Here is a 23159-nt window from a genome sequence, read left to right on the forward strand (position 1 = left end):
TGATGAGGGGGAGCTGCACCTGTGCAACGTGTCTAATTTACCACACATCGGTTGAGTGACGATGCTCGCTACCGTGGGCCCGGAAACGATCCTGCTTACACAGTCTGGTGATGTCAAGATCAGTGAGGCATCCGCTCAGCTCACATGATGAGAATCTACGAAGACTAACTTTTACTAGTGGGCATCGAGAATAGCTGCCAAATCAATGAATCGGAAATGTATCCTGCGACGATCAAATTACAGGCTAAGACCATCGGTTTAGTCCCATTAGATGCGGAACCAGCGCTATCAAAGCTAAATATTCAGCTTCGGTCACCGACACCTATTATTGAACAATCTACAAGCAAATCAAGTATTTATCGCCCAGAAACACCAACAACAATCCTACAGCTATCTAAGCATGCAAATCAGCCAAAAAGCTACTAAAATATCGGTCGGAAAGCCCACCAGCACCTACCAAAGAGGTCATTAATCAGGCATACAAGGCTTACGAGCAGGTGATGCAAAGTATAATCTCAATGAAGAAAGAAATCAAGGATTTACAGGCCACCAACGAGAAAAACTACGGGGAAAAAAAAGCTACCTAGGAAACAGATAGTGAGGACTGAGCGTATGTTTGTTCATGAAGCCCATGAGCAAGGTATTGGTCTACTAGGTGGTTGAGAAGGTGGTGGTGTGTCCTCCACACCACCCACCCAGATGGCTTCGGTGACCGGTGGTGGCACCAACAGACGGCAAATCAAATGCAGTATATGCGGAAAGCTTGGCCATAGGGCTAGTAAAAGTCTAGATAGGGTTCAAATTGAATATAAAGGGGTTGTGGTTATTTAAATACTTCATGGATAAAGAATTGTCGGGTAGAAAAACGCCTATTCCGTGACCGCTCGGCCAAAAAGGTGCACCCCATCTGCCTGATGATCGTAAGGCTCTCAACGACCTTACTAAGCTCATCCCCTATTTATTCTGTACTTTCCTTAGTATGTACAAATCACACTCTCAAGTACTTCATTGGCTATGCCCGTACTAGTCCGTACTGTAAAGACCACGTTCCGACATCCTAGCCAATGCTAAATACGGTGTATCCGCGCCTATTCCTGGTTTGACATTGGACTTTGTGGGTCGGCCCACAACCCCGACTCCTGGCATATCCGGGACCCAATCGGTTTCTCGGCCCCTAATGCACAAACCGAAGACTTTGCTTAGATCTCTAACATAAATAGCTCACGGACTATAGATAATGTATATTGATATATTTATCGTATGTGGGTAAGATTGTAAGGAAACCTTTGCCCTTCGTCCGCGAGACGTTGAACACTCACCATCACCATCAACACACCATCAACATCAATGCCATTGGCCGCCAAACGCCACTTCATTAACCACATCCTTAAAATATATGTTTCCTATCTCATGAAATATTATGGGCTTGTTATTTCAACACACCGCACCGGGCATAAATATGTTCACATTTTCGTGTCTGCTCGCCTCAGGTTTTAGGTAAACAGATTTCCTTTTCTAAACGAGTGCCAAAGTTGAGGACCTCAATATTTTTGGATGACCAAGTAATAAAGACCTGTCGTCCGAGGAAGACTTTCTTTGCACAAGCTCTACGACCTGTTTCAAGAAATTCTGTCCCGTCTATTTCAAAACGCCGCCTGTCCAGAGTGACATAAAATCCTCAATGACCATTTGATTTGTCGATATGAAAGCCAGCCGTTGCGATTCAAAGCCCCGACACGCACTACAATATAAGCCCGTCCACACAAATGGCTCTGTCGACCCAAAAATCCATTTCTGCGGCAGCGGAATTATACTTTGCTTTATTTACCATATAATTCGGTGCTCTTCATCAACAAGCAATGCGATCACAGCATTGGTTTCTCTCTTATCCAATCTCTTTTGCTTTGGCACTTCTGCTTTTTGCCATCACTTGCTTGACTCGAGGAAGCAGCTCTCTTCTCTCTTCTTCCTGTTAGACCACATCGGAATTATTCTGCACATATGGGGGACGTCCGTATCGGTCTTGCTCTTAGAGAATTCTGGTAGTGGGAAAATCACTTCAGTCATTCTGGGAATCACACTGGCCGGGATGGTCTGTGCCACCTATTTGATAACCTGGCCAAGGGAGAAGAGACAACGAGTGCTGGTCATTGGAGTGTTTGGAGCATTGGCTTTATGCAGCGTCTCACTCTACAACGCTGTTTTCTCGAGCATGTCTCGATTGACGGCATCTTATATCTTCTTGGCTCTGCTCAATGGCATCGGAGGGTGGTTCTACTCACATGGGCCTATTCAAATCCTGAATCAAGGTTCACAAAAGTGCTATACTGTGTCGGGGCATGCCTTGATGCACCTTTGCTCCCTAATTGCATCCATATTTCACGCTTCGGTTTTGGTTTCTTCAGTTTGTATCTGACAGACTTGAGCGCCTGATCGCATGAGAACTCGACCCGGTCTGTTCCTCAGAGTCCACAGAAAGCGTTTTGATGAAATCAATGATGCCGGCTGATGATTCGTGTTGCAATATGAGGCTGGTGCAGATCAGGAATGAAGCCGCATCATCGGAAACAACATCTTCACAACCTTCACGAAGAACGAAATAGATCAAAATTCATTTTGAGCCTCATATCTTATATTTAGTCCCACGTACTCCCTGAGAAATAACAATTATTCAATGTCTGGACTGCAACACGTAGGGCTGCGAAGACATCTGCAGGAGAGTCATGGGGACCTAGTTCATTCGAGCCGCGGCATACACATTCGCGAAAGTATGGCCGCATTTCGTTTGGTAGCCAGGTTTAGGAAAAGACCCAAAGTCTCGAATATTGATGTGATATATGAACGGGACGGTATCCTCGCAGTCTGAGTGCGCATGTAAGTTGTACTTGACTACCAGAGCTTCTCAAATAAAACAAATTGTAGAGCGAACCTTTACCGTTTTCATTACTTTTTCGTCAGAGCGCGACACCATACCAACACTCACTGTACTAGGGCAGTATAAACGCCGCATCGGGTACATTTTGGATGCATTCATCGTGTAATGTAAACGATGACTATGTTCAGACAAAAGAACAGGGTCCTGGTAAGGAGCATTACAGGAAGTGGTCTAGTTCGTTGAGACCTAGTCTGGGCTTAAAAGACAAGATGGACCTAGCACCAAACGGCGGGACCAGCGAAAGACCGCCCAGCTGGCACTTCGACGCGTAGGCATGCAGGGGTCTGACCGTACCCGCTGCGTGCAATGTCCAGACGCGTTCCATGTGCCATGACGATATCGAGCCATTCTGTGTGGCGAGCCTTTGTGTGTTCCACCACAATACCAGGGTCTGCTTCATGTTGCAGCGGAAACGGAGCGACCAATAGCTCGTGGTATAAGCAGTAGCAGCACCGTCTAGGGTAGAGAATCGCACTATCTCTCCGAAGCTGCATACTGAGTAAATCAGAGCGAAGTTAAGGCACCAATGAAGAGCCAAGGGAGGTTGAAGGTGGAGTTTCGAGGCCGCACTTTGACAACAAGCTGCAGAGCCCTTTTAGACTCCCCGCCACAGATAAAGAGTCTCGAAGCTCATGCTCAATGATTTTCGGGTCTACTTGGTAGTGGCTAGGTGCGAAGAGGATTGTCAGGCGTGCGGGTGTCCCAAGATGCCTGTGTCGGGCTGGGAGTCAGATTCACGAAATCGGCGAAATTGAACTGTGGGCTCGAAGTTCCTAGGGTCGCAAACATGTCGCCATCTAGTATGGGAGTCTTTGATGGCAAGACTGCATGCTGACTTGGAGTAATGGAAGGGGGAAGACCTGATTGCTTCCAAGTATCTGGGCGGGGGAGGGGGAGTCGACCATATACGGTGACAAGTCTGACCTATTCGCTTCTTCGATATACCGGCCGGTTCGTGCTAGTCGTGAGTGCTTTCGGGGAGAAATGAGTGGTGGAGAGGAGCCTATCTTCGAGCTCGCATTCTGGTGACTGGGCAGCGGCAGCTCAGAATCGGTTTCTTCGTCAGACGGTTGATGAAAGACAGACGGTGTTTCTGGAATTAAAACCGCAGCCATAAAGGCTGTAAGATGCCCCTGCATGCCAGGAGATGATTTTGCCAGCCTGTAAGAGCTCTTCCGCGAGACTCGGGGTGCCTTTTTAGGGCGCACTGAGGCTGGATCCGACTGAAGACGCTTGGGGCTGGCAAAACTCATCGGCTGCATCACTGGAGAGTTGAGGGAGAATGCATGCTTGTTGCGGGCTGATTGAGGTGGTTCCTGGTAGGTCGAGGCTCGGAGAGGCGGAGAAGTCAATAGGGTTCCGCAACGACTGCGTAGAAACTCCGAGATGTCGAGGGGCTTGTGGCCGTCCAAGGGCTGGCTTGAGTACAGGCCGTTAAGCGGACCATGTTGGTATTTGAGTTTGGCCAGGCCTAGTCGATACCGCAGATTTAAGGATACCTGGCGCAGAACAAATTTAGCTAGGCTTGTTCATAAGGAGCCCTTGGGGGGCGAGATATAGGCTACACTGGAGGCTTGTGGTGTCCAGATTCACTGCTGCATTCCAGAAATCCCCGAATGGTATAGATTTTTTTCTTCCGCTCGATTCTTACCTGAGCGATGTGGGTTTCGCGAAAGGTCTTCTCAGTCGAACTCGGCTGCAACAGTGTCATGGTGGGCGACGAAGAGAAAGGCTGTTCGATAGTACAAAGGGAGAAAGCTAGGGTCTTTGCGGACTGCAGATGTAAGGACAGCTGCGTAGGAAGGAGTGGCATACAATCACAAATGAGAAAAGGAGCACCCGGACTTAAAGCTGAAGATCGCCCGGGCAAATGAGAGCAGGCCAGATCGAGGACTAATCGAATATTGTAATGCTCAGTTTTATTCCCGGAAGAACAGTAATTGTATCGTAAGTAAGGTTTTCATACAAGAAACGGCGTGTGTGGGAGTAAGTGACGGCGAACGCACGCTGAGCTCTAATGCAATCGTGTCTCGCCCCATTCCAAAATGGAACGATACACGTGACTCTACAATGATGCTGGCGTACGTAATCTGAAGGACCCTTGGCAATTTGTTTGCATAATGAAGAGCCAACGCGGAATAAGTTAGTTAACTAACCGTGAAATCCGATTTCAAAGGTAAATGCAATCCGCGAGGATTTATTCGCTGGGTGGTTGTGTGGATCCGGTCGCATTTACGATTAACCGAGATTGCTCTGTTTCTCCCGTTTCAATTAAGATACGTGAGTGGCTGACAACTCGTTGGAGGAGCGGAACCACTGACATTGCAACATTTTATCAGGCTGAATATTCATCAATGCCTCTTACAGATCCGTCAATTTACTGTCCATTGTGCCAATGTGATCTGGATGCGGCTCAAACGTGGCATTACCTGCTCGAGGAAGGGACGGAGGAGGATGGCAGTAGAACGGGACAACCGATACACCGTCATTTCATGAAGATGATTCGCTTGACGGAAGAGGAGCGATCGCAAGAAACAACTGTGCACGACTACTGTTGGCGGATCGTCAAGCGCATCTTCAGGAAAGTCAATTTCGACCAGGCTTGGATTGATCAATTTAAGAGCTACAGTCATCTCCTCTCTCCTTTCATGCAAGAAGCCCCTTTTTGCGACGAATCCCATACCCTGGATCTCGATGTGTTCATGACTTTCAAGACAGCCAGCCGTAAGGAGAAAACGCAACGTCCGCTCTACATACCTTTGCCCCCCGAGGCCATTCAACGAATTTATTGCTTCCTCGACCGAGAAGAAGATATTGTCAACCTTGATGACGCCTTATCCGTTGGCCCTTGTCCCAAACAATGGAGGGAGCTTGGGTTCAAATACATGTTGGCAGATGATCTCGACCCAAGAGAAAATATCAAAACTCTTATTCGCAACCTGCAAGAGCAGCCAGAAAGTCGCTTCCCAAAGACCACTAATTATCGAATCATTTGGGCCAATGTTGAGATTTTGTGGACCGTTATGGATACCCTGTTGGTGATAACAAATGTGCCAGCAGATGCCTCAGTGGCGCATGGTATAAAACTCGGAGATTACCACAACTCTGTACGGTACGCGATTGGGCTTCGTGGGGCTCACTACATCGTCTTCATGTTCAGTGAGACTCAGGATATTCAAGTTCTTTGTGGAATCGCTATCAATGGCCGAACAATTGGTCATGAGGGCCCGATATGGCGGTTTGTTCAAGTGACATCTTTGACAGGGCTCAGGATTGCAAATGTCGAGAACCATTTTGTTGGCATCCAAATAAAGGATAATCTCACTTGGCAGGATAAATGGCATGGGGAACATCCGGAAAACAGTGCTTGCACCACTTTTGAATGGGATTCTAGAAGCAGTGAAATTGTGGCATCACATGATGTAGGTTCTTCTGCTAAATTATCCTGCGAGATAATTTTACTAACGATCACCAGGGTAATAAAATCACAGAACTCGGATGTCGGGTTTCTCCTGGGTAGACATACTCAACCTGAATGGCTTGTAAGCGAACCGGATGTTGGCCTCGCTTGCCGGAGAGTACACAAAGCATCGCACAGTAATTTGTACAATTTAATCCCCTGTTCTCCACTAACGTATTTGTTGAAAGGAACTTCAATCTGGTCAAAATAGCACTGCAGATTGCCATCAATGTACACTGAAGATATACTAGCGGTACAGTATGTGTGTGTGTGTAATCAATGTACCCTGACTCCTCGTCGAGTTGAAACCCTGAATTGAGGTTGAGAATATCCAGCTACTTGTAGTCGCAGTAACGTTAGCTCATCTCTCTTCGGCGTAGCGGAGTGGCAAGAGGTTGGTTCAAGGGCCCGAGGGCGCTTCGACCATTTCACGTCCTCCGAATCATTGGCAATCAAACGGCCACCTAAGTCATCCCACAATATTTTGCGCCACTCACTGTCGCCGTGGACCACACCATGCGAGCGGAGCACAGCCAGGGCTTTCTCGTGCTCTTTGTGGAAGAAATTCGAGATTTAGTCGTTGATGACGTGCTGAAGCCTGCTCCCTGACCAGTTCAGGGTCATCGTCTGCTTCATTTGTTACCAATGAGGCTCGTGGTGTAAATATCGCAAGATAGACGGGGACGTTTTTACCCTGTAGCCTTTTGAGATAAGGATAATTGCCTGCCACTGCTTGAATAAGAGGCTGCTTGTCCGCCGTGGTAGCGTGGACTATCGGTGTATCCTGAGGCTTCACAGAAAGAATGGTCTGGAAACCAGTCCCAATCACTCCGTGATAGTCAAAGGAAGGGTATAATTTGTACCCTTAGCAAGGTTAGAAGCGCAATTTCTCACAAGTTTTAACACTAATAAATTTATTAGGTTCGTGGCCTAGCGTTTATTATCAACGCTAGCAGCCCTCAGCGTGGTGATACATTTCGAAGTCTCCAGATTGAAGGCTCAAAGCTTTTACCAATTCAGGATGTCAAAACCCGCTGGAATTCCACTTTTCTTATGCTTCAACGTGCAAAGAGATTACAGCTAGTGTTCAACAGATACTGCTCTGAAAATCAGTATACGCAGTTCACGTTAGATTGGGAAGAATGGCGACAAATTGATTACCTGCTATGTTTGACCCAACCTTTTTCCAATTTACCACTATTCCCTGCCAAACTAAGGAAGTGACTGTTCATATCATTTTCGAGATTTACCACACTCTTTTTGAACATCTTGAAAAATCGATACAACAACTTCAACAAAAGAGGGTCCCTTGGAAGCAATCAATGCTTTGTGCAATTCAGGCAGGAAAGGAAAAAGCTTGCAGCTTATTATGGTAGCATTACTAAAGCCCATGGTGATCTTTACGCGATCGGTACAATACTTGCACCACAGCATAAACTGCAATTCTTTTCGCGTTGCGAATGGGCAGAGAATAACTTCGCATCGCGTGAGAGATATCGACAAAGTCTTAAAGACTATGTTCGACCCTATCAAGAGGGGCTATCCAATAGCCAAGCATTCTCAAATAACCAAACACCATTGGACCAGGGCTCAAAGCTTGCAGCACTCATCGCGCAGGTCGGTTCGAATCGAAAACCAGTACCTCGCCACAGTAATGAGGTTGAAAAGTATCTTGAGAGTGGTATTGTCTTAACTCGGTTTGTTTCTATAGTGAATATGGCTAAACTAGATCATCTAGGCACTACTACAATTGACCCATGTTCCTTCTGGAAAGGCCATCAGCATGAATTTCCGATGCTCGCAAGTGTTGCACGAGATGTTCTTTCTGTCCCAGCAACAGGTGCGGGCGTTGAGCGACTGTTTAACTCTGCTCGGGATATCTGTCATTATCGTTGAGGGTCACTGAAGCCTACCACGATACAGGACCTGGTGATGTATATGTATGCAACTAAGTTTGACTTCGGGGGGGAGGAGCAAGAAACCTTTAGGCAATCCTTCGGTCACATCGGACCGGATAGGGCCAGATTAAGCCGGACCAGGCGACTGCAGACTATCTGCGAGATTACTAAACCTCGTCCTGTTGTTAGCGAGTATGCGAGCTACAGCATACAGTAAATTTTGAAAACGGCTTCACATCATGTCTTCAGAACAGATTTTCTCGCCCTTGAATATTATGTCGACTTATGCGAATGTTACGACGACGTGGACGGCCGTGAGGGCTGGGACGAACTGGAATATCTCTCAGGTGATCACCCTTCGTACACGCGTGTTTATAAGACGATACGACGGACTTGTGCCGAGCAACAAGAGATCATAGAAGCAGGAAGTGATTCGACTTTGATAAGTCTTGCCTTTGATCTCCTCTATAACTTGAAAGAATTGGTATTGGTATTTTGTGAAACAAAAGGCCACGAGGATTGGGAGAGGGATTACTACCAGGTGTCTGGTATGACAGAGCCAAGGTCTTATGAGCACCATATTCAGCTGGTACTGGCTACTCTAGAGGGTCACAGCTTGGCTTTAATGGTCATTCAGCTCACCTGTCGCGAACCTCCCAATAATACTCCCTCGGGAAGCTCCCATTGGAGCTCTTTGAGAACTTCCGTCACTGAGCTAGTTGAATACGCGCTGGGCCTACTGCTTGTCGAAAGCGACATGGATTTGGAGTCACTGTGTCGCGTAAGTCTGGACATACGTGAGCTATTACTGTGCTCAATTTATACGGAGCTGGCCTTTATAGAGAGCTTTCTACGATACAACGCTCAGTCCTTGCGCTCTCTCGGTGTTCACGATGTCAAAGTCATTGACCAGGGAAAGCACACCCCCTTAACTCCTGCACATGTTGGAGACACGATCGGTTTGGTGGTTGAAAGAGAAAAGAGGCTCGGTCACTTCTCGTGTGTGCGCTCATTCCAGGAGGGGTGGAAGTTGTTCTTTTCTGCCCCAAATGCTAGGAAAGGGAAGGAAGAGCTTCATAGAAGGGCCTAGAGCCATTCTTACTACGTGACCTGACTCGACCCAATTGCCTTACTATCATTCCTTAATATTTATTCCTGAACGTCATCGAAATCCTAGTTACTATTGGTTACCTTTCAAAGTAGACGATAGTCATGAATTGATATCATTGCTTAGCCAGAAGGACTTCTGAGATAAGATCTTCAATCAATCTATTGACACGGTTTGAATTGCACCCTAATATAAAAGCAAAAAGAATTATCCCCAAGACCACAAATCACCGAGCCCGTAATCGCTTTTGGGTCAGAACACCGCGCAACATACTCGGGATCGAACCTGAGATTTCAGCATCAGCGCCCTGCTAAGGCGAAGAAAGCCTATGATCGCGTGGACTGGGGCAGGATCGCCGAAGACGTGCTTCGACAAATGGGCCAAAAAGGAGGTGAAAACGAGACTGGCGGTAGATGCGACAGTCGAGAGGCTCACAGAGCCGACCGCCACAGCGATGGATAGAAACACCCCCAACCTGCTGCCAACACCTTACTAAACACTGGTTCACCCCAGACCTTAAACCAGCGAAGAGGTGAAGAGTGCGCCCTGGGTCCTGCGTTGGGCGATTTATCCATGAGGATTTTTGTACTTCCTGCTAAGGCTACTTCGAGTATTTGGTTGTCTTACAATACTCAGCCTGTTTGGTCGACGCGTTGTTTGCCAGCCAATCCCCCTGTCATCTCCTACCCCGCCTGGTTTTTGACAGCGCATCCTCTTCCGTCGCCTTCCTCCTGTTACACAATTTCTCATCTGGCATTTCAAATCCTTTCTTCTTGCCCTTTTCTTACATCTCTTCAGTGCCCAATGCAACTTGCAACTACTTGACCTTTCTGTCATCAGCATGGATACCCACGACGTCTCCGATGTGCCAGAGTACCTTATGTATCTTCAAGCACAGAAGCAAAATCTGAAAAACGCGCAGGCCGTCAAGGGCCGTCCAGCAAGACCCCAAAAGTCCAAAGATAAAATCTTGATGCAGTTCATGTTTCGACAAATGATGAAAACGAAAGCTCCTGCTAATCCGATGAATATCCGATCCTCGTTCCTACCACCTGCCTACCCCCCATGTGTTAGCCCCTTCAGCAAGTTGAATAAGGTCATGATCAACAGCCTATGTCTTGAGACTCATCATCGGGAACGGTATCTCCTTCTGAGAACGATCACTCAGACAGATACGATGACCGCCGTGATGGCCATCGTGGAAGATGAAGACGGGAGTGTTCTCATGCTGCAGCTCTACAACCAAGAGCAGGAGCTATCGGGCGCACAGAAACTCAGGGAGGGTACAGTGCTTGTTGTGAAAGAACCCTATGTGAAAGTAATGGCAGACGGGGACTACGGGATTCGAGTGGACCATCTCTCGGATGTCTGGTTTATCCCCGAGTTTGACGACCTGGTTCCCTTTTCCTGGAGGAAACGTGTCACGCAGGCTGATGAGAACGCATCTTCTTGGAAGGCGAAAGGAAGTGAGCATTTTGATCAGGGTGATTATCGTTCGGCAATCCAATGGTAAGCTGCAACATATTGCTGTGTTTCAGAGGGGATGCTAAGAATAACTTCAGCTATTCAAAGACTTTGGAGACCCATCCATCACCAGAATTGTTGGTGGTAGCGCAGCTCAACCGTGCCCTTTCCTTTTTGAAAAGCTACAACTTTGATGCAGCGTTGAGAGATGTTAACGATGTCTTGCAAGTATCAGAGCTATCAGAAGAGGCTCTTTTCAGGAAGGCCCAAGCCCTGTATCAACTTCGAAGGTTCAAGGAATCATGTGAAACTCACGCAATACTTACGGAGCAGTATCCAGATAACACCATGGCTGCACATGAGTATGCACGAGCATCTGCTCGGCTTGTAGAGCAGGATGGCGGGAAATACGAGTTCGGGAAAATGATACTGGAGGCCAGGAAGCGTCAGCCCCCGAGGCTTGACCGCGGCAGCTACATTGGTCCTGTGACTGTCAAGCAAACTCAATCTCATGGGAGAGGACTCTTCACAACAGAGGCGGTGAAGGCAGGCGACCTTCTGTTCTGCGAAAAAGCATTTGCTCACGCTTTCCACGATGAAAACGCCTCGAAAGATCTCCGTCTGTTACTTAATGTCGACATGGACAAAGCTACGATTGGTACCCAAGGAGAGCTTATAGAATTGATTGTTCAGAAGCTTTATAAAAATCCGTCCCTGCTACCAGGCTTTGTCGATCTTCATCATGGCACATACAAATCAGTGGATGTCCTAGAAGTGGATGTTATACCCGTCGTAGATACGTATGTCACTGCTTCCCCATCTTGATATCAAAGCTAATACCTTCCAGCTTCCTCGTTGAGAGAATCATTCTCCTAAACAGTTTCGGGTGCCCTCTTCTCTCCCGCGAGAGCCATATACGCAGCGTGAAAGGGGATGATGATACGGCCAAAAAGGCCAATCAACAGTTCCATTCAAGTGGGGTCTGGTCGATGGCGTCATACATTAACCACTCTTGCCTGAGCAATGCTCATCGCTCTTTCATTGGAGACATGATGATCGTTCGTGCTTCAAGGGACTTGCCTCCTAACACCGAAATTACCTTCTGGTATAAATCACCCATGATCCGTGAGCCCGAAGAATTACCCGTCAACCTACAGCACTGGGGCTTCAAGTGCGATTGCATATTATGCCAGGACACACGAAGTCCTAGCATGAGTGTTCTATCAAAACGAAACAGAATTTCGGACGACCTTCGAAGATTATTTAAGAGATCCAATATGAATTTGCGAAAGATTGAAGACACAATTTCCAGCCTCGCAGGCACATATTGCCGACCAGCTTCTGAAGTCCCTCGTCTTGCACTTGATTCGCCATATCTGTCTCTTGCTGCGATCTATGCTTCATCCCGCAAACTCGAAAAGGCTGTGGAATTTGGATTGATGAGCCTAGAGTCACTTGGCTTCGTTATCAAAGGTGGAAGTATTCCTCATGTCTCAGATGCTCCACTAGTTGTCCAAGAATGGGGCCTGATGACTGATGGAGTTGTGGGGTGCTGGATGATTCTGTGCTGTGCATATCAAGAGCTCGCACCTACTCTCGCGTCCCAAGCTGAGGGATATGCCAGAGTCTCCTACAGAATCTGCGTTGGCGAAGATGAGACTTTTGATCAGACATACAACAGGCTATCAAATCGGGTGGATGGCTTTTTGACGACCGCAAAGTAGTCATGCGAGGTCATTACGCGATGACTGGACATTTTTCGACTCATGCCACGGCAGAAGCCATAAGCCTCTAAAACATACCTCAAGCAAGTTCGTAGAGAGGCGTTTTTCTCCCCTTCTGTTTTTATTTACGCAGACTTGAAGAAGCAAATGATGAATATAATTGGATTGTACTCAAGCGTGTCATTTTGCTGATAGAGTGTTAGGACAGTCCCCTGGAGGCGTCCTGGTACGATATAGATACGAGTGAAGAATGTGAGATGTGCCTGATATGGGTATGATGATATTCAAACTAACCGCTGGGTCCTCCTAAGAGGATCCAGCTTCCCCTTTTAGGGGATCTCCCCCGTGCGCATGCAAGCGATTAAGCGAGGTGATGTATCAACAGGCGACTTCTGTGGTGCATAGGCACCTCCTCTGCATTCCCTATACCTCCTTGTATGGTTGGCGTAACATGGATGCTGCTGTGGACGCTGCAGTTGAACCTACACTTCCCCCTATGCCCCTAATTAGGCGTGATGTGACGTGCTCTGGTTGTGGAATTCAAGGTCATACATATACTAAATGTTCTACGCGTTTTAGATAGTCAATTGATGTTTATTTTTGTTATTATATATGATGTTCACAATTTTGATTTTTTTGAAGTTCTGAGAAAGTGGCCGGAGTAACAGGGATCCACGTTAGTTAAACCTCGACTGCCAAGATTTCGTGCCTGGTAACTTGAAAGCCCCGGTCCGTCAGTTTGTCCGATTCCCGAACCTGGGTCCAACCCCCTCGCGACTTCAACGGTACCGAACCGAAAGCAACAACGCTACCATACGTTTTGTTTGAAAAGCTCAATGAATCGAAGCAGCTCACCCAATTACAAAGAACTTTTCGAAAGAGAAACAAAGCTACGTATACAGGCTGAGGAAGAACGACGACAGGCTGAGGAAGAACGACGACAGGCTGAGGAAGAACGACGACAGGCTGAGGAAGAACGACAACAGGCTGAGGAAGAGAGACGACAAGCCGAAGAACGAAACAGGCAGTTCACTAGAAAGACTTCTTTGCTAGAATATCTTCGAACCTGCCATAACTTGCTCTCCTGCCCCTTGCACGTTAGAACTCCGTCTCGTTCTACGAAGGGCAAGATCCCAGCCCCTCAAGGGAAGTATTGCCCCGCTCGCCTTCTTCCATGGACACATTGTGCCGCTGCACAGCAGGAAATATACGACTCGGTTTGCAGCTACCTCCAAGCAACGAATGACCACCCTCCCCAATTATTTTCGACTGTTGCGCGTCTGGAAGGCGTCGCCGACTCGTTGGATCGTCCACTGAGCAGTGAACGGGATCTTGAAACTTATGAAAGACTTGCCGTTGAAAATCATGTGCGAGATATCATTTCTGAACTCTGCAGAATACCTGAAGCCCGGCGACGGTTTCGTCTTGGCGATGGCGTATGGTTTGAGAGCCATACCAATAGTCTAGAGGATGACGCAGCTCAGAATGATGGCACTCTCTACGATGAAGACCGATCGTCACGACAATGCCGGCCAAGGCCTGACCAGTTCTGTATCCACCGAGCTGACGACAAAAATTCTCTGCTTATGACGGTGGAATACAAGCCCCCTCATAAACTGACTGTTGAAAATCTGCGCGTGGGTCTTCAGCCACGGATGGATTTCTGGGATGATGTGGTGCAACGCAAAGAGATACCTACCGATGAAGCTGAGAAGTTGAAATATAATGCCGAGCAGATTGTTGGGTCAGTTCTCACCCAGGAATATCACGTTATGCTTTGGGAGGGCCTTGAGATTTCCTATGTGACCATCGGTCTTGCACTGGTCCTTCTCCGAATACCTCAGGATGACCCGGGCACGCTACTTTACTTCCTTTGCGAGCCCAATATGGAAATTGATGGGAATGATGATGACAGCTATCGACAACCAAGAACAGCTGTTGCTCGGGTGCTTTGTCTTTCTTTGATGAGTTCTCTTTCTGCCATCCGCGACCATGCTTGGCGGACTAGTGCAATGGGTCAGCTGAATACTTGGGAGACTAGTCTTGAACTTGTACGGTCCCGAATACCAGATGACGAGCTCCAGCAAGCCCCACCTGGCTCAGAATATACGGGATCTCCTCATACTAGTACCGAAGGCACTGGTTCTGAATGGCTACCTTCGTCACCCATGCCGTCGCCCACACCACAAGGCCGTGCACAGCTTCGATCTGGTTGTGCACCGTCGCAAGCCGTCCCTGGTCCAGATCAGTCTTCCGATGATTCGGATTCAAATCAAACGGCGCCTGAAGCTAGACGAAAGCGGACTCTCAGCAAAGTCACGTCTTCCCCTCCTAACCAGCCAAGTAGGCCAAGAGGCTTTGGCAATGATCGAAGTGGGGCCCATCGACAACATACCGCGCAATTTTGTACACAACGATGCTTACTTGGGCTTCAACAGCACGGCTTGTTGGATGACAATTGCCCAAATGTGGACCTGCACAGAAAGTGTGGAAATGACGAACGGCATCCCATTACAAAAGAGGGCTTAGTCCAACAGCTGAATCAACAATTGAATAAAGACCTGGATCATTATTGCACCCCATTGGGAGATTGTGGGGCGTGGACGTCTGGGGCACCTTTCAAGATTGTTTGTGTCCGATATGGCTACACGGTTATTGGAAAGGGGACAACCGACCGACTCTGGAAAGAGGTGTCTAATGAAGCAATGATATATCGTATCCTCCAAAAAGCGCAAGGGTCCGCCGTACCAGTTTTCCTGGGAACAATCGACCTGGCTATGACTTATTTCCTCCATGGGGCGGGTGAGATTCGACATATGCTGCTTATGGCTTGGGGCGGCGAGAAAATAAGTAGATTGGAGCTTCCCGTGGATCTTGATTGTGAGCTTCGACGATCTCGGGAAGAGATCCACTCCCTCGGGGTGGTGCATGGCGACCTCAATGACGGAAATCTACTATGGAATTCAGAGTTGAAGCGGATTCTCATCATTGACTTCCATGACGTGGCACTGAACCCTGGTTTGAAAAAGAGGCAGTCGAGAGCATCAAAGAGGAAGTTGTTTGAACCACAACATCGAGAACGAAAACGCCTTCGGATGGCTCTGGTATAGACACAGATTTCACCCAACGGAAGCAAGGCTGAATTATTACCATGTCAAGCTCTTGGCTATTGCATTGTGGGCCTCGAGGATAAACGTACGTACTCGCAAGAAATACAGAACAATGCGTATTACCGCGCTCACGCGAGGATAGCGTTGATTAAAATCACAGTCGTTGGTCTTTCGGTATCGCGGCATATTGATACAAAGGACAGGGAAATGAAAGGTTTTACGAGAGGGGGACGAGGACACTGCGTTTAATGAATAAAAACATACAAATATTAGGCAGGCTCACGGAGCCCTGCGCATGCTGTGGCTAAGCCAAAGGCAAGTTTAGCTGTGACTTCGGCTCCTTAATGCCCACCTTTGGCAGCTGTTAACTTCAGTAGAGATCATCAGGCGTCCTCGTAGGCCGTACCAGGCAGGACAACATAGCACCACCCAGAATGCAACTGACCCGTCATTGACGCAGAATCCAGTGTTTTACATTCCCACAGGCATTCAGCAGAACCGGAAAAGCGTGCGAGAACTAGTCGATTAGGCGGGGTCAAGACCGACATCTACCTTTTGCATTAGTGTCAGTTTCACTTATGCTTCCCAATGAAGCTCTGCGAACTTAAAGTTATGTGTATGGCTGTAATGTTTATGCTTGTAATCCAAAATATCTAATGACGGGCACCTGTGGAGAGCCACCCAGCCAATAACCAGCTAACCTACTGCCATGTGCACAAGTTGCCGCGAAGGTACCGCGCGGGTGGGAGATTGATGAGCGCCGCTTTGTGGTCAAATATGCTATAGACAGTGTTTCGCCGAACATGGCGAACTGATCTCACGAGGCTCACATTAGGTCATATTACCGTCTTTGGTAGACAGAATCAGCCAAGTGCGTCGGAAACAGACGGGACTCTGTAATGCCGATTCCGTCACCATTGTGATTGTCGGTCACATGTTTCGCTGGGCTTCAGCATCTGTCCGTCACAATATTAGTCGAATACAGACTTCTCCAGCGTAGCTAGCGGAGAAAGGATCGATTGACTCGAATATTGTAGAGGTTCCATAAGAGGCCGTAAGGGGCAAGCGGAAGCTAACCCCTATTGCACCAACATCGTGCCAGGGGATTATGTCTCGTAGCTGCCCGTGTGCCTGACAAAGATTCCCCGGGGCCATTTCAACCCAAGGCGGGAAGAACAGTTTCTCTCCTATAGTCTCGCCAAATGTCCGATAAAACCGTGCTAACCATAGTGTTGTAGTTCAGAGGGATGATATTCATTTATCTTCCAGATGGAATATATGAGGCTATACATACAGCATAAGCTCCAAGTTAATTTCCAATCGACTTGCTTCTTCGTCTAGACACCTCGGGAGCTAATTCCGATGGTGCAGGTTTGTTCCTGATCTGCACCAGCCTCATATCACAACACATACCCTATCCAGTGCGCCTCTTGCGGGAAAACTTAACGCTGGTATCTAGAGGAAATGTCGCTACCTTGAGTAGAGATGGACAGAGGATTTGGACCCGTCCGCTTGAAGCCGGACAGTGTGTCGAGATTGGGGTAAAAAACGCATTCGGTCGTGGAAGACCCTTGAGTTTCATATCCTGCAAGGTCAACTTTGTTAAGAACCTGCCGCGGATCATCAGGGTCACTGCGAGACAGGGAGGCGGTCTCGGTATGCCAGAACATTCATGCTAGATAGCGTAAAGAGCGGATCCAAAACGTAGTGTAATAATGTTAGGACAAAATAGCTATCGAGGGAACGGATACAGACCATTTTTGGCCGAGTCATTCATATCCGTCGAAAACTCGCTGTCGAAGCCGCTGTAGAAAAAATACAGAGGTGTATAAAGTAGCGATTTAACGAGGGTTGGGAGGGATGGAAAGCTGGAGGCTGAGCAGATTTCTCTCTGATTACAAAAGGTCAGGACAAACTAGGAGGGATTTACAGCCAGATGCTAAGTTCTCGAATGCGTTAGATGCATCAACAGCCGTGAACCGTTGGCACCCCGTCACCAAACCCAACGAAAATCCACTAGTGGTTGCATGAGCCTCGTCTAAGACCATCGCTGGTCTTTAGGAGACGACGCAAATAGATATCGGAAAAATCCAAATGTTATTCTTCTTGCCCGCAAACGTTTACGTATCTAACGGTAAAATTACAGATAACCTTTTTCAAACCAATGCACTCCTTGAGCTCTGCGGCGGTACTTTCTCTCTTCACCACCTCTCCACCTCACCACCTCACCATCTCCCCGGGGGTCAACGGCGATTAAAATGACTTGAGTTGATGTTCTATTGAGGGAAATAATAGCCCTCGGCCGAAAAGAAAATCTATGGAAAATTTGGCGAGGAAATGGAACCTAGTGAATCCCGTGCTGTAGGCTCTAGCCGTTGAGATAACAATACTATTAGGGAACATGACCTGGTCAGTTTTACGCCCCTCACTTCCAAAAAGTCTTACGGAGTTTTAGCGAATCACGACAACACTCATCATGAACACAGTACGGGTATAACATTCAACGCTCGCAAAATCACGCTCCGTCTTTGAAGCCCTCCTGAGATAAGCATCTTACAAGTGCCCCCTGTAGATTCGCCTCTTCTTATCGCAGTTTTGCCCATCTCCAGCCCTGATCAATATATTACTCCGTCTACATTGTCTTACACTCTATTCCCACCATGAAGTCCATTGTTTCCCTAGCCGCATTCGCTGGTGTCTCTCTAGCACAGAATTCCATCATCGGCCTTCCTACCGCTGGTCAGAACCTCACCAAAGGCAGCAACGTGGTCATCCAGGTTAAGCGTCCTGTATGTTGCCTCTAATACAGACTCAAACTGCAAATGTCTAACTATTCTAACATGTCGACTAGAACTCCTTAACAGGCTCTACCGAGATTGCTGTTATGATTGGAATTTCGTCCTGCGTATCCACTGCTTGTCGACCTGCAGGTGAGGTTATGGGTACTATTCTTTACCATGGGGACTTCGATCCTCAGTACTACGAGGCTAGCCAGCCTCCCTATCAGAACTTCACTATCACAGTTCCCAACTTGATTCCTGCTGGGGATGCGCAGATCAATATTGCCCATGTCGCTCTTGTCGGAGTGAGTATAGTCTGACACCTATGGTTTAGCGTTTATTTGCTAAACCCTTGATTACAGGCAGGGGCTTTCCCCTACCTGGAGACTCTGAACCGCACCGTAGTCATGATCTGACCCACTGAGATAAACATTCTCAGACACGACGGCCCTCTCATTCAAAAAAGACAAAAGCAGTTGAAAGTACCTAAAATGCTCAGGATTCTTTCTAACAGGGGCAATTCTTCCTCTTCCCGATGTTCATGACAATCCGGACGTTTGGATGGCCTTCGTTTCAGGATGTGGGGAAGATTAATCGAGATTGCTATAAATCATTAGGGAATCTACTGGCCTCCAGCCTGGGGAGATTGTCGCTTCTTTCGCTTTTATTAGGGTGTAGTTTTGTTAGCCAAAAGAATGTGGTATGAAATAACAGATGGTACTCTTACAGTTTTAAGCTGTCAAGCCCTGGATAACCATGGTGAGAGTCATATTCCTCACGGGTCACACACAATGGGCACAGCGGTCCGTACTGCTACATCTCCAGCGTAAACCCTCAAATGCATTTGCCATCTGACCGGGCCCATCTGTACCCCGTATCCCCGTCCAAAACATCGGGCCGACATGTACACTGGACAGAACTTTGTCACGATCGATGGAAGGTTTAGTACAAAGAACGGTCCGACACACGCTGACTTAGCGGCCTTACCCAGCGTCTATTCACTGCTAAGCCCCGAAAAGAATGCCTTGCCTGCCACCGGTCTCAAGAGGGCTCGCTGATTCCTAACGTACTCTTCCAGTATCTCATGAGTGCTAGAGCTGGTTGTACTGCTATATAACCTATTTCTTCTCAAATATTGACGATTATTGCCTACGCAGAAGATCTACATCTAGATCCCCGAGTGGCTTAAGTCGTGTCTGGCATAGCTCCTCCAAGCGCATCGAGTGTACAATGAACTGTGTCCCCTGGTCGCCCACACGGGGCCAGCTTGCTACACCACCCTAGGACTATCCACCTGAAAGTTGGTATATTCCTTGAAGATGTGACCTATCGGTAAATTGGCCATACAAGGCCGCTCTATACCGTCGGACTGGGACTCAGCCGGGGTCAGACGACCTACTCGTAAATTCTGTCTTCCACATCAGGAATCTCTCCAACTGGTCACTAGCTCTGCCATTCGCAGAAAGCTATTCGTGGCTAGTATATGTTACACGATAACAACCGATAGTGAGTGATCTGCAGCCACAATTACATTGTTGGCTTCGTCATAGCCCAGCTGTTGGGGTATTGCTCTTTAACCTCTATATTCTTTATCCGAGACCCTGGGCCACGCTGGCCTCGGTCTCCATGGTGATTTATATGATATTGCGACTACCAAACGATGTGGATAGCTTTGAACTCGGTAAGCATTATTTGTACTGACTCTGCTCATCTGAATGTTACACATGTCGAATCAGTTCGTAGAAAATCGGATAAGGGGGTACTAGTATGCTGTAGTTGAGGGATTCTTAGGTTCGTAGCACGAAAAAGAACAGCCCTAGAGTGAAACAAATTTCAACTGTATCCAAGCCTATCCTGTTGTTTCTCGTCCATGATAATAGAAAAGTTGACACTTTAGCGCCATCGTACATCTCAAGCACCAGGGTCAATCTTGGCCAACATAGTCCAGTGGCCATCCTTCGGGCGTTAGCTGCCCACAGAATTCAGGGTTATAGACAGGTGCTGTCTTATCCAGGGTAGCCACATATCGATTGCGGCCCCTACGTTTCCCGTGTGTTGTATAGTGGGCTTTGAGGTTATCGCGACGCAAGAAGCCGCGTTGGCAGCCAGGTACCCAGCAAACATGAGGCCTCTCTCCTGAATGGCTTGCCAGGTGACGATTAAGGGTCTTTTGAAGTTTGAAATGACTCTCACATCCCCGAACGTCGCATTTGAACTGCCGTCGAGGGATGTTGGTTTGGGAACCTCCAGGGCTCAAATTGGCCGGATCCTGCGAGCTATATAATACATTGCCAGGCTGTCCGAAGGCTTGGCACGGTCCAGCAACATCATTCTGGCTATCGTGCCGCAGTTCCTCAAGCGGCTGTGGGTAGGGAGAGTTGATGTTCACTTGGTTTGGGAAAAGGCAAGTTTTGAAGAAACTCGGCGTATAGTCAAAGTCGCCAGGAGGTGGCCCTAGCAGGAGGTGGTTGAATGATACTGAGGTAGGCAGACATCCGAGCCAACGGATCACAGGTCGCGATCCGCAATGGATGGAACCTGGATAAATCGAGCAGCCTGATTGCCCTTGGTAGTGACCATCACAACCGCCTTCGTGCTTTTGTACCGAGTGAGGCGACGCCTGAGAAATAACTAGGTCCCCGTGGTTTTGATGAAATTCAGTGCCAGGCCACTCGGCAGGGCCAGGAGCTGCGATTGCCTTTTGTTCGGCGCAGTCATGGCAAGGCATTTGTATGCCATTTGAGAATGCCAGATTATTTTGTCCATCTATTTGAGAGGATAGCGTGATTTGTTGTTCTATCTGTGGATTTCCACCCGTAAATAGCATATTTGCAGACATCTTTTGCAGACAGAAGAAGAAAGTAACAAACGGTAAAGTCCTACACAGCACTATAGATATGTTGTTCGGATGCCACGCTTAATTAGTCTGGGTGCAAGCATGGGATGCCGGGTAGAAGTATTCACCGAGTATAGACAAGCTAGGTGAGGTAAACAGAATCGACTCAGTGGTAGCGAATTCTGCGGCCACGCTTTCATCCTATAGAGTGAAAAGTGTGGCCAAGTTAATGTTCCCCATCCCACGGACAGCGTTGAATAACGGAAACCTGCTAATTTCTACGTTAGATTACGCCTTGATAGATTTTTTGACAACGATAGGGAGTTGATAGACGGAAAACCGTTGAGTAAACGGTGATCAGACGCCTGCGAGCTTTACTTCAAGACGGGGCGTTATCGCCACTCACAATCTCAAACATGGCGTGATGAGCGCCAGAGCTTGATACGACATTTATACGGACTTTCAACAGCCGTTAATGACCCTGCCTTCAACTCCTGCATACCAAGTGTGGCTACTCAAGGATGGTTGGTTCAATCTAACAATCATTATCAAAATGGGGATAGAGATGTCCAACAGCTCGCCAAAAACGAAACAGCCCTCAACACCAGTCACATTTCCGATTGCGTTGAACGATTCGTCCCACCACCGGAAGGATATGGGATCATCTGTTTACAAAATGGTGGTCTATAAGAGGGACCAGCACCAGCAAATTGTTCAACAATGGTTATTTGCCCGTGGAGAGATGGATGCCCCAAAGAACCCAACGGACCAGCAGCCGAGTGAAATCCCAATCCAGAGGGATAAAGCCCATCCACAGACCAAATCCGATCTTAAACCACCACTGGTAAACTGAGTGCAATGACACATTAACCATCACCATTCTCTCTTGCAGCAGGGTGCAAACCAGAAAGATATGCTGGCGATCGAGCGTTTTCAACAACTTTGGAGAAACTAGCGGATCTCGAAAGCGATGGTCCGAAACTCGCTTTTTTCAGGCGGCTCGACCTGCGGGGCTCTATCGACGCATATGGGCCTCGTGCGTACCTAAACCCCTCGATGAGGAGAAACTAGGTCAAAATAATAAAGCTTCCAGGGGGCTAACATCAATCCGAGCGACGGGAAAGACGATCTTCATCTTCGTACCGATGAGCAGCTATCTCGGCTGCATCTCTTTGAAAATGCTTTAAAACTGTCTCAGGAACGACTGATGGGCGTTCTCAAGGACTGAAAATTGCGCTGGCTCGGGGCCGGTTGACAGGGGCACCAGCGGGCCTTGTCTGAGCCCGTGAGGTGGTGATCGGTCATTGTGGTCTGATTTCGCAGGGAGTCGCCTGGAGGCTGACGATGTCTGACTCTGGCTCGGATTTATAATAGCCGATTGAGAGGCGATCCTAGAGTCATATGGTACTCGCGCCTGGTTGCGGACGGCTGCTTCATACCACTGCTGGCCAACTTGGTTGGCCTGCCGTTGCCGGTGCCATCTCGCGCAGAGGAATTAGTTAGTAATACCACAGAGCTTAGATTGCAAAGTTGACAAGTCAAACGGCTCCCTGGCGAGAGTGTTCAGCTTCTGATGGCCTATCTTGGTATCTTCAACTTTGATTGAGTTTTTGCACGGCTCGCCTTTTTTCGTCATCCCGCAACAGGACCCAGGGCCACCGTATGGGATTTAGCAGACAACAAATGGGTTCCAAGGCAGCATAGTAGAAATTGAGCTGGACATTGAGCTGGTGGTCAAAAGCAGAAAATGATTCGGATGGATGTTGGTGTTGAGCAATCTCGCAGCGTTCCTTGGCCCGCTCTATATGCCATCGCCATAGGATCTTTACCTACATAGGTGCGTC

General features: G+C 47.9%; 7 protein-coding genes across 7 annotated transcripts; 4 read left to right on the forward strand and 3 right to left on the reverse strand.

The window, feature by feature from the left end:
* Nucleotides 1–3150: 3150 nt before the first annotated feature.
* Nucleotides 3151–3429, reverse strand: N7471_013828 (uncharacterized protein; the record flags this gene model as incomplete). Its single annotated transcript, XM_057286546.1, has 1 exon — nucleotides 3151–3429. One exon carries the CDS (start codon nucleotides 3427–3429, stop codon nucleotides 3151–3153), a length of 279 nt encoding a protein of 92 aa, XP_057129025.1.
* A 303-nt stretch (nucleotides 3430–3732) lies between these two features.
* On the reverse strand, nucleotides 3733–4646 carry N7471_013829 (uncharacterized protein; the record flags this gene model as incomplete). Its single annotated transcript, XM_057286547.1, has 2 exons — nucleotides 3733–4434; nucleotides 4587–4646. The coding sequence occupies 2 exons, from the start codon at nucleotides 4644–4646 to the stop codon at nucleotides 3733–3735; spliced, it is 762 nt and encodes a 253-aa protein (XP_057129026.1).
* A 454-nt stretch (nucleotides 4647–5100) lies between these two features.
* On the forward strand, nucleotides 5101–6551 carry N7471_013830 (uncharacterized protein). Its single transcript, XM_057286548.1, has 2 exons — nucleotides 5101–6357; nucleotides 6411–6551. The coding sequence occupies exons 1-2, from the start codon at nucleotides 5116–5118 to the stop codon at nucleotides 6453–6455; spliced, it is 1287 nt and encodes a 428-aa protein (XP_057129027.1). The 5' UTR covers nucleotides 5101–5115; the 3' UTR covers nucleotides 6456–6551.
* Nucleotides 6552–10242: 3691 nt separating this feature from the next.
* N7471_013831 (uncharacterized protein) lies at nucleotides 10243–12589 on the forward strand (the record flags this gene model as incomplete). The annotated part of the gene is made up of 3 exons (XM_057286549.1): nucleotides 10243–10910; nucleotides 10964–11665; nucleotides 11713–12589. 3 exons carry the CDS (start codon nucleotides 10243–10245, stop codon nucleotides 12587–12589), a joined length of 2247 nt encoding a protein of 748 aa, XP_057129028.1.
* Nucleotides 12590–13425: 836 nt separating this feature from the next.
* N7471_013832 (uncharacterized protein) lies at nucleotides 13426–15699 on the forward strand (the record flags this gene model as incomplete). The annotated part of the gene is made up of 1 exon (XM_057286550.1): nucleotides 13426–15699. One exon carries the CDS (start codon nucleotides 13426–13428, stop codon nucleotides 15697–15699), a length of 2274 nt encoding a protein of 757 aa, XP_057129029.1.
* Nucleotides 15700–18359: 2660 nt separating this feature from the next.
* On the forward strand, nucleotides 18360–18895 carry N7471_013833 (uncharacterized protein; the record flags this gene model as incomplete). Its single annotated transcript, XM_057286551.1, has 3 exons — nucleotides 18360–18488; nucleotides 18551–18784; nucleotides 18842–18895. 3 exons carry the CDS (start codon nucleotides 18360–18362, stop codon nucleotides 18893–18895), a joined length of 417 nt encoding a protein of 138 aa, XP_057129030.1.
* Nucleotides 18896–20403: 1508 nt separating this feature from the next.
* On the reverse strand, nucleotides 20404–21318 carry N7471_013834 (uncharacterized protein; the record flags this gene model as incomplete). Its single annotated transcript, XM_057286552.1, has 1 exon — nucleotides 20404–21318. The coding sequence occupies one exon, from the start codon at nucleotides 21316–21318 to the stop codon at nucleotides 20404–20406; it is 915 nt and encodes a 304-aa protein (XP_057129031.1).
* Between the last annotated feature and the right edge of the window lie 1841 nt (nucleotides 21319–23159).

This window comes from Penicillium samsonianum, assembly GCF_028829775.1.
Source record: "Penicillium samsonianum strain IBT 33392 chromosome Unknown utg000010l_segment0_segment0, whole genome shotgun sequence".
Classification (NCBI taxonomy): Eukaryota; Fungi; Ascomycota; class Eurotiomycetes; order Eurotiales; family Aspergillaceae; genus Penicillium; species Penicillium samsonianum.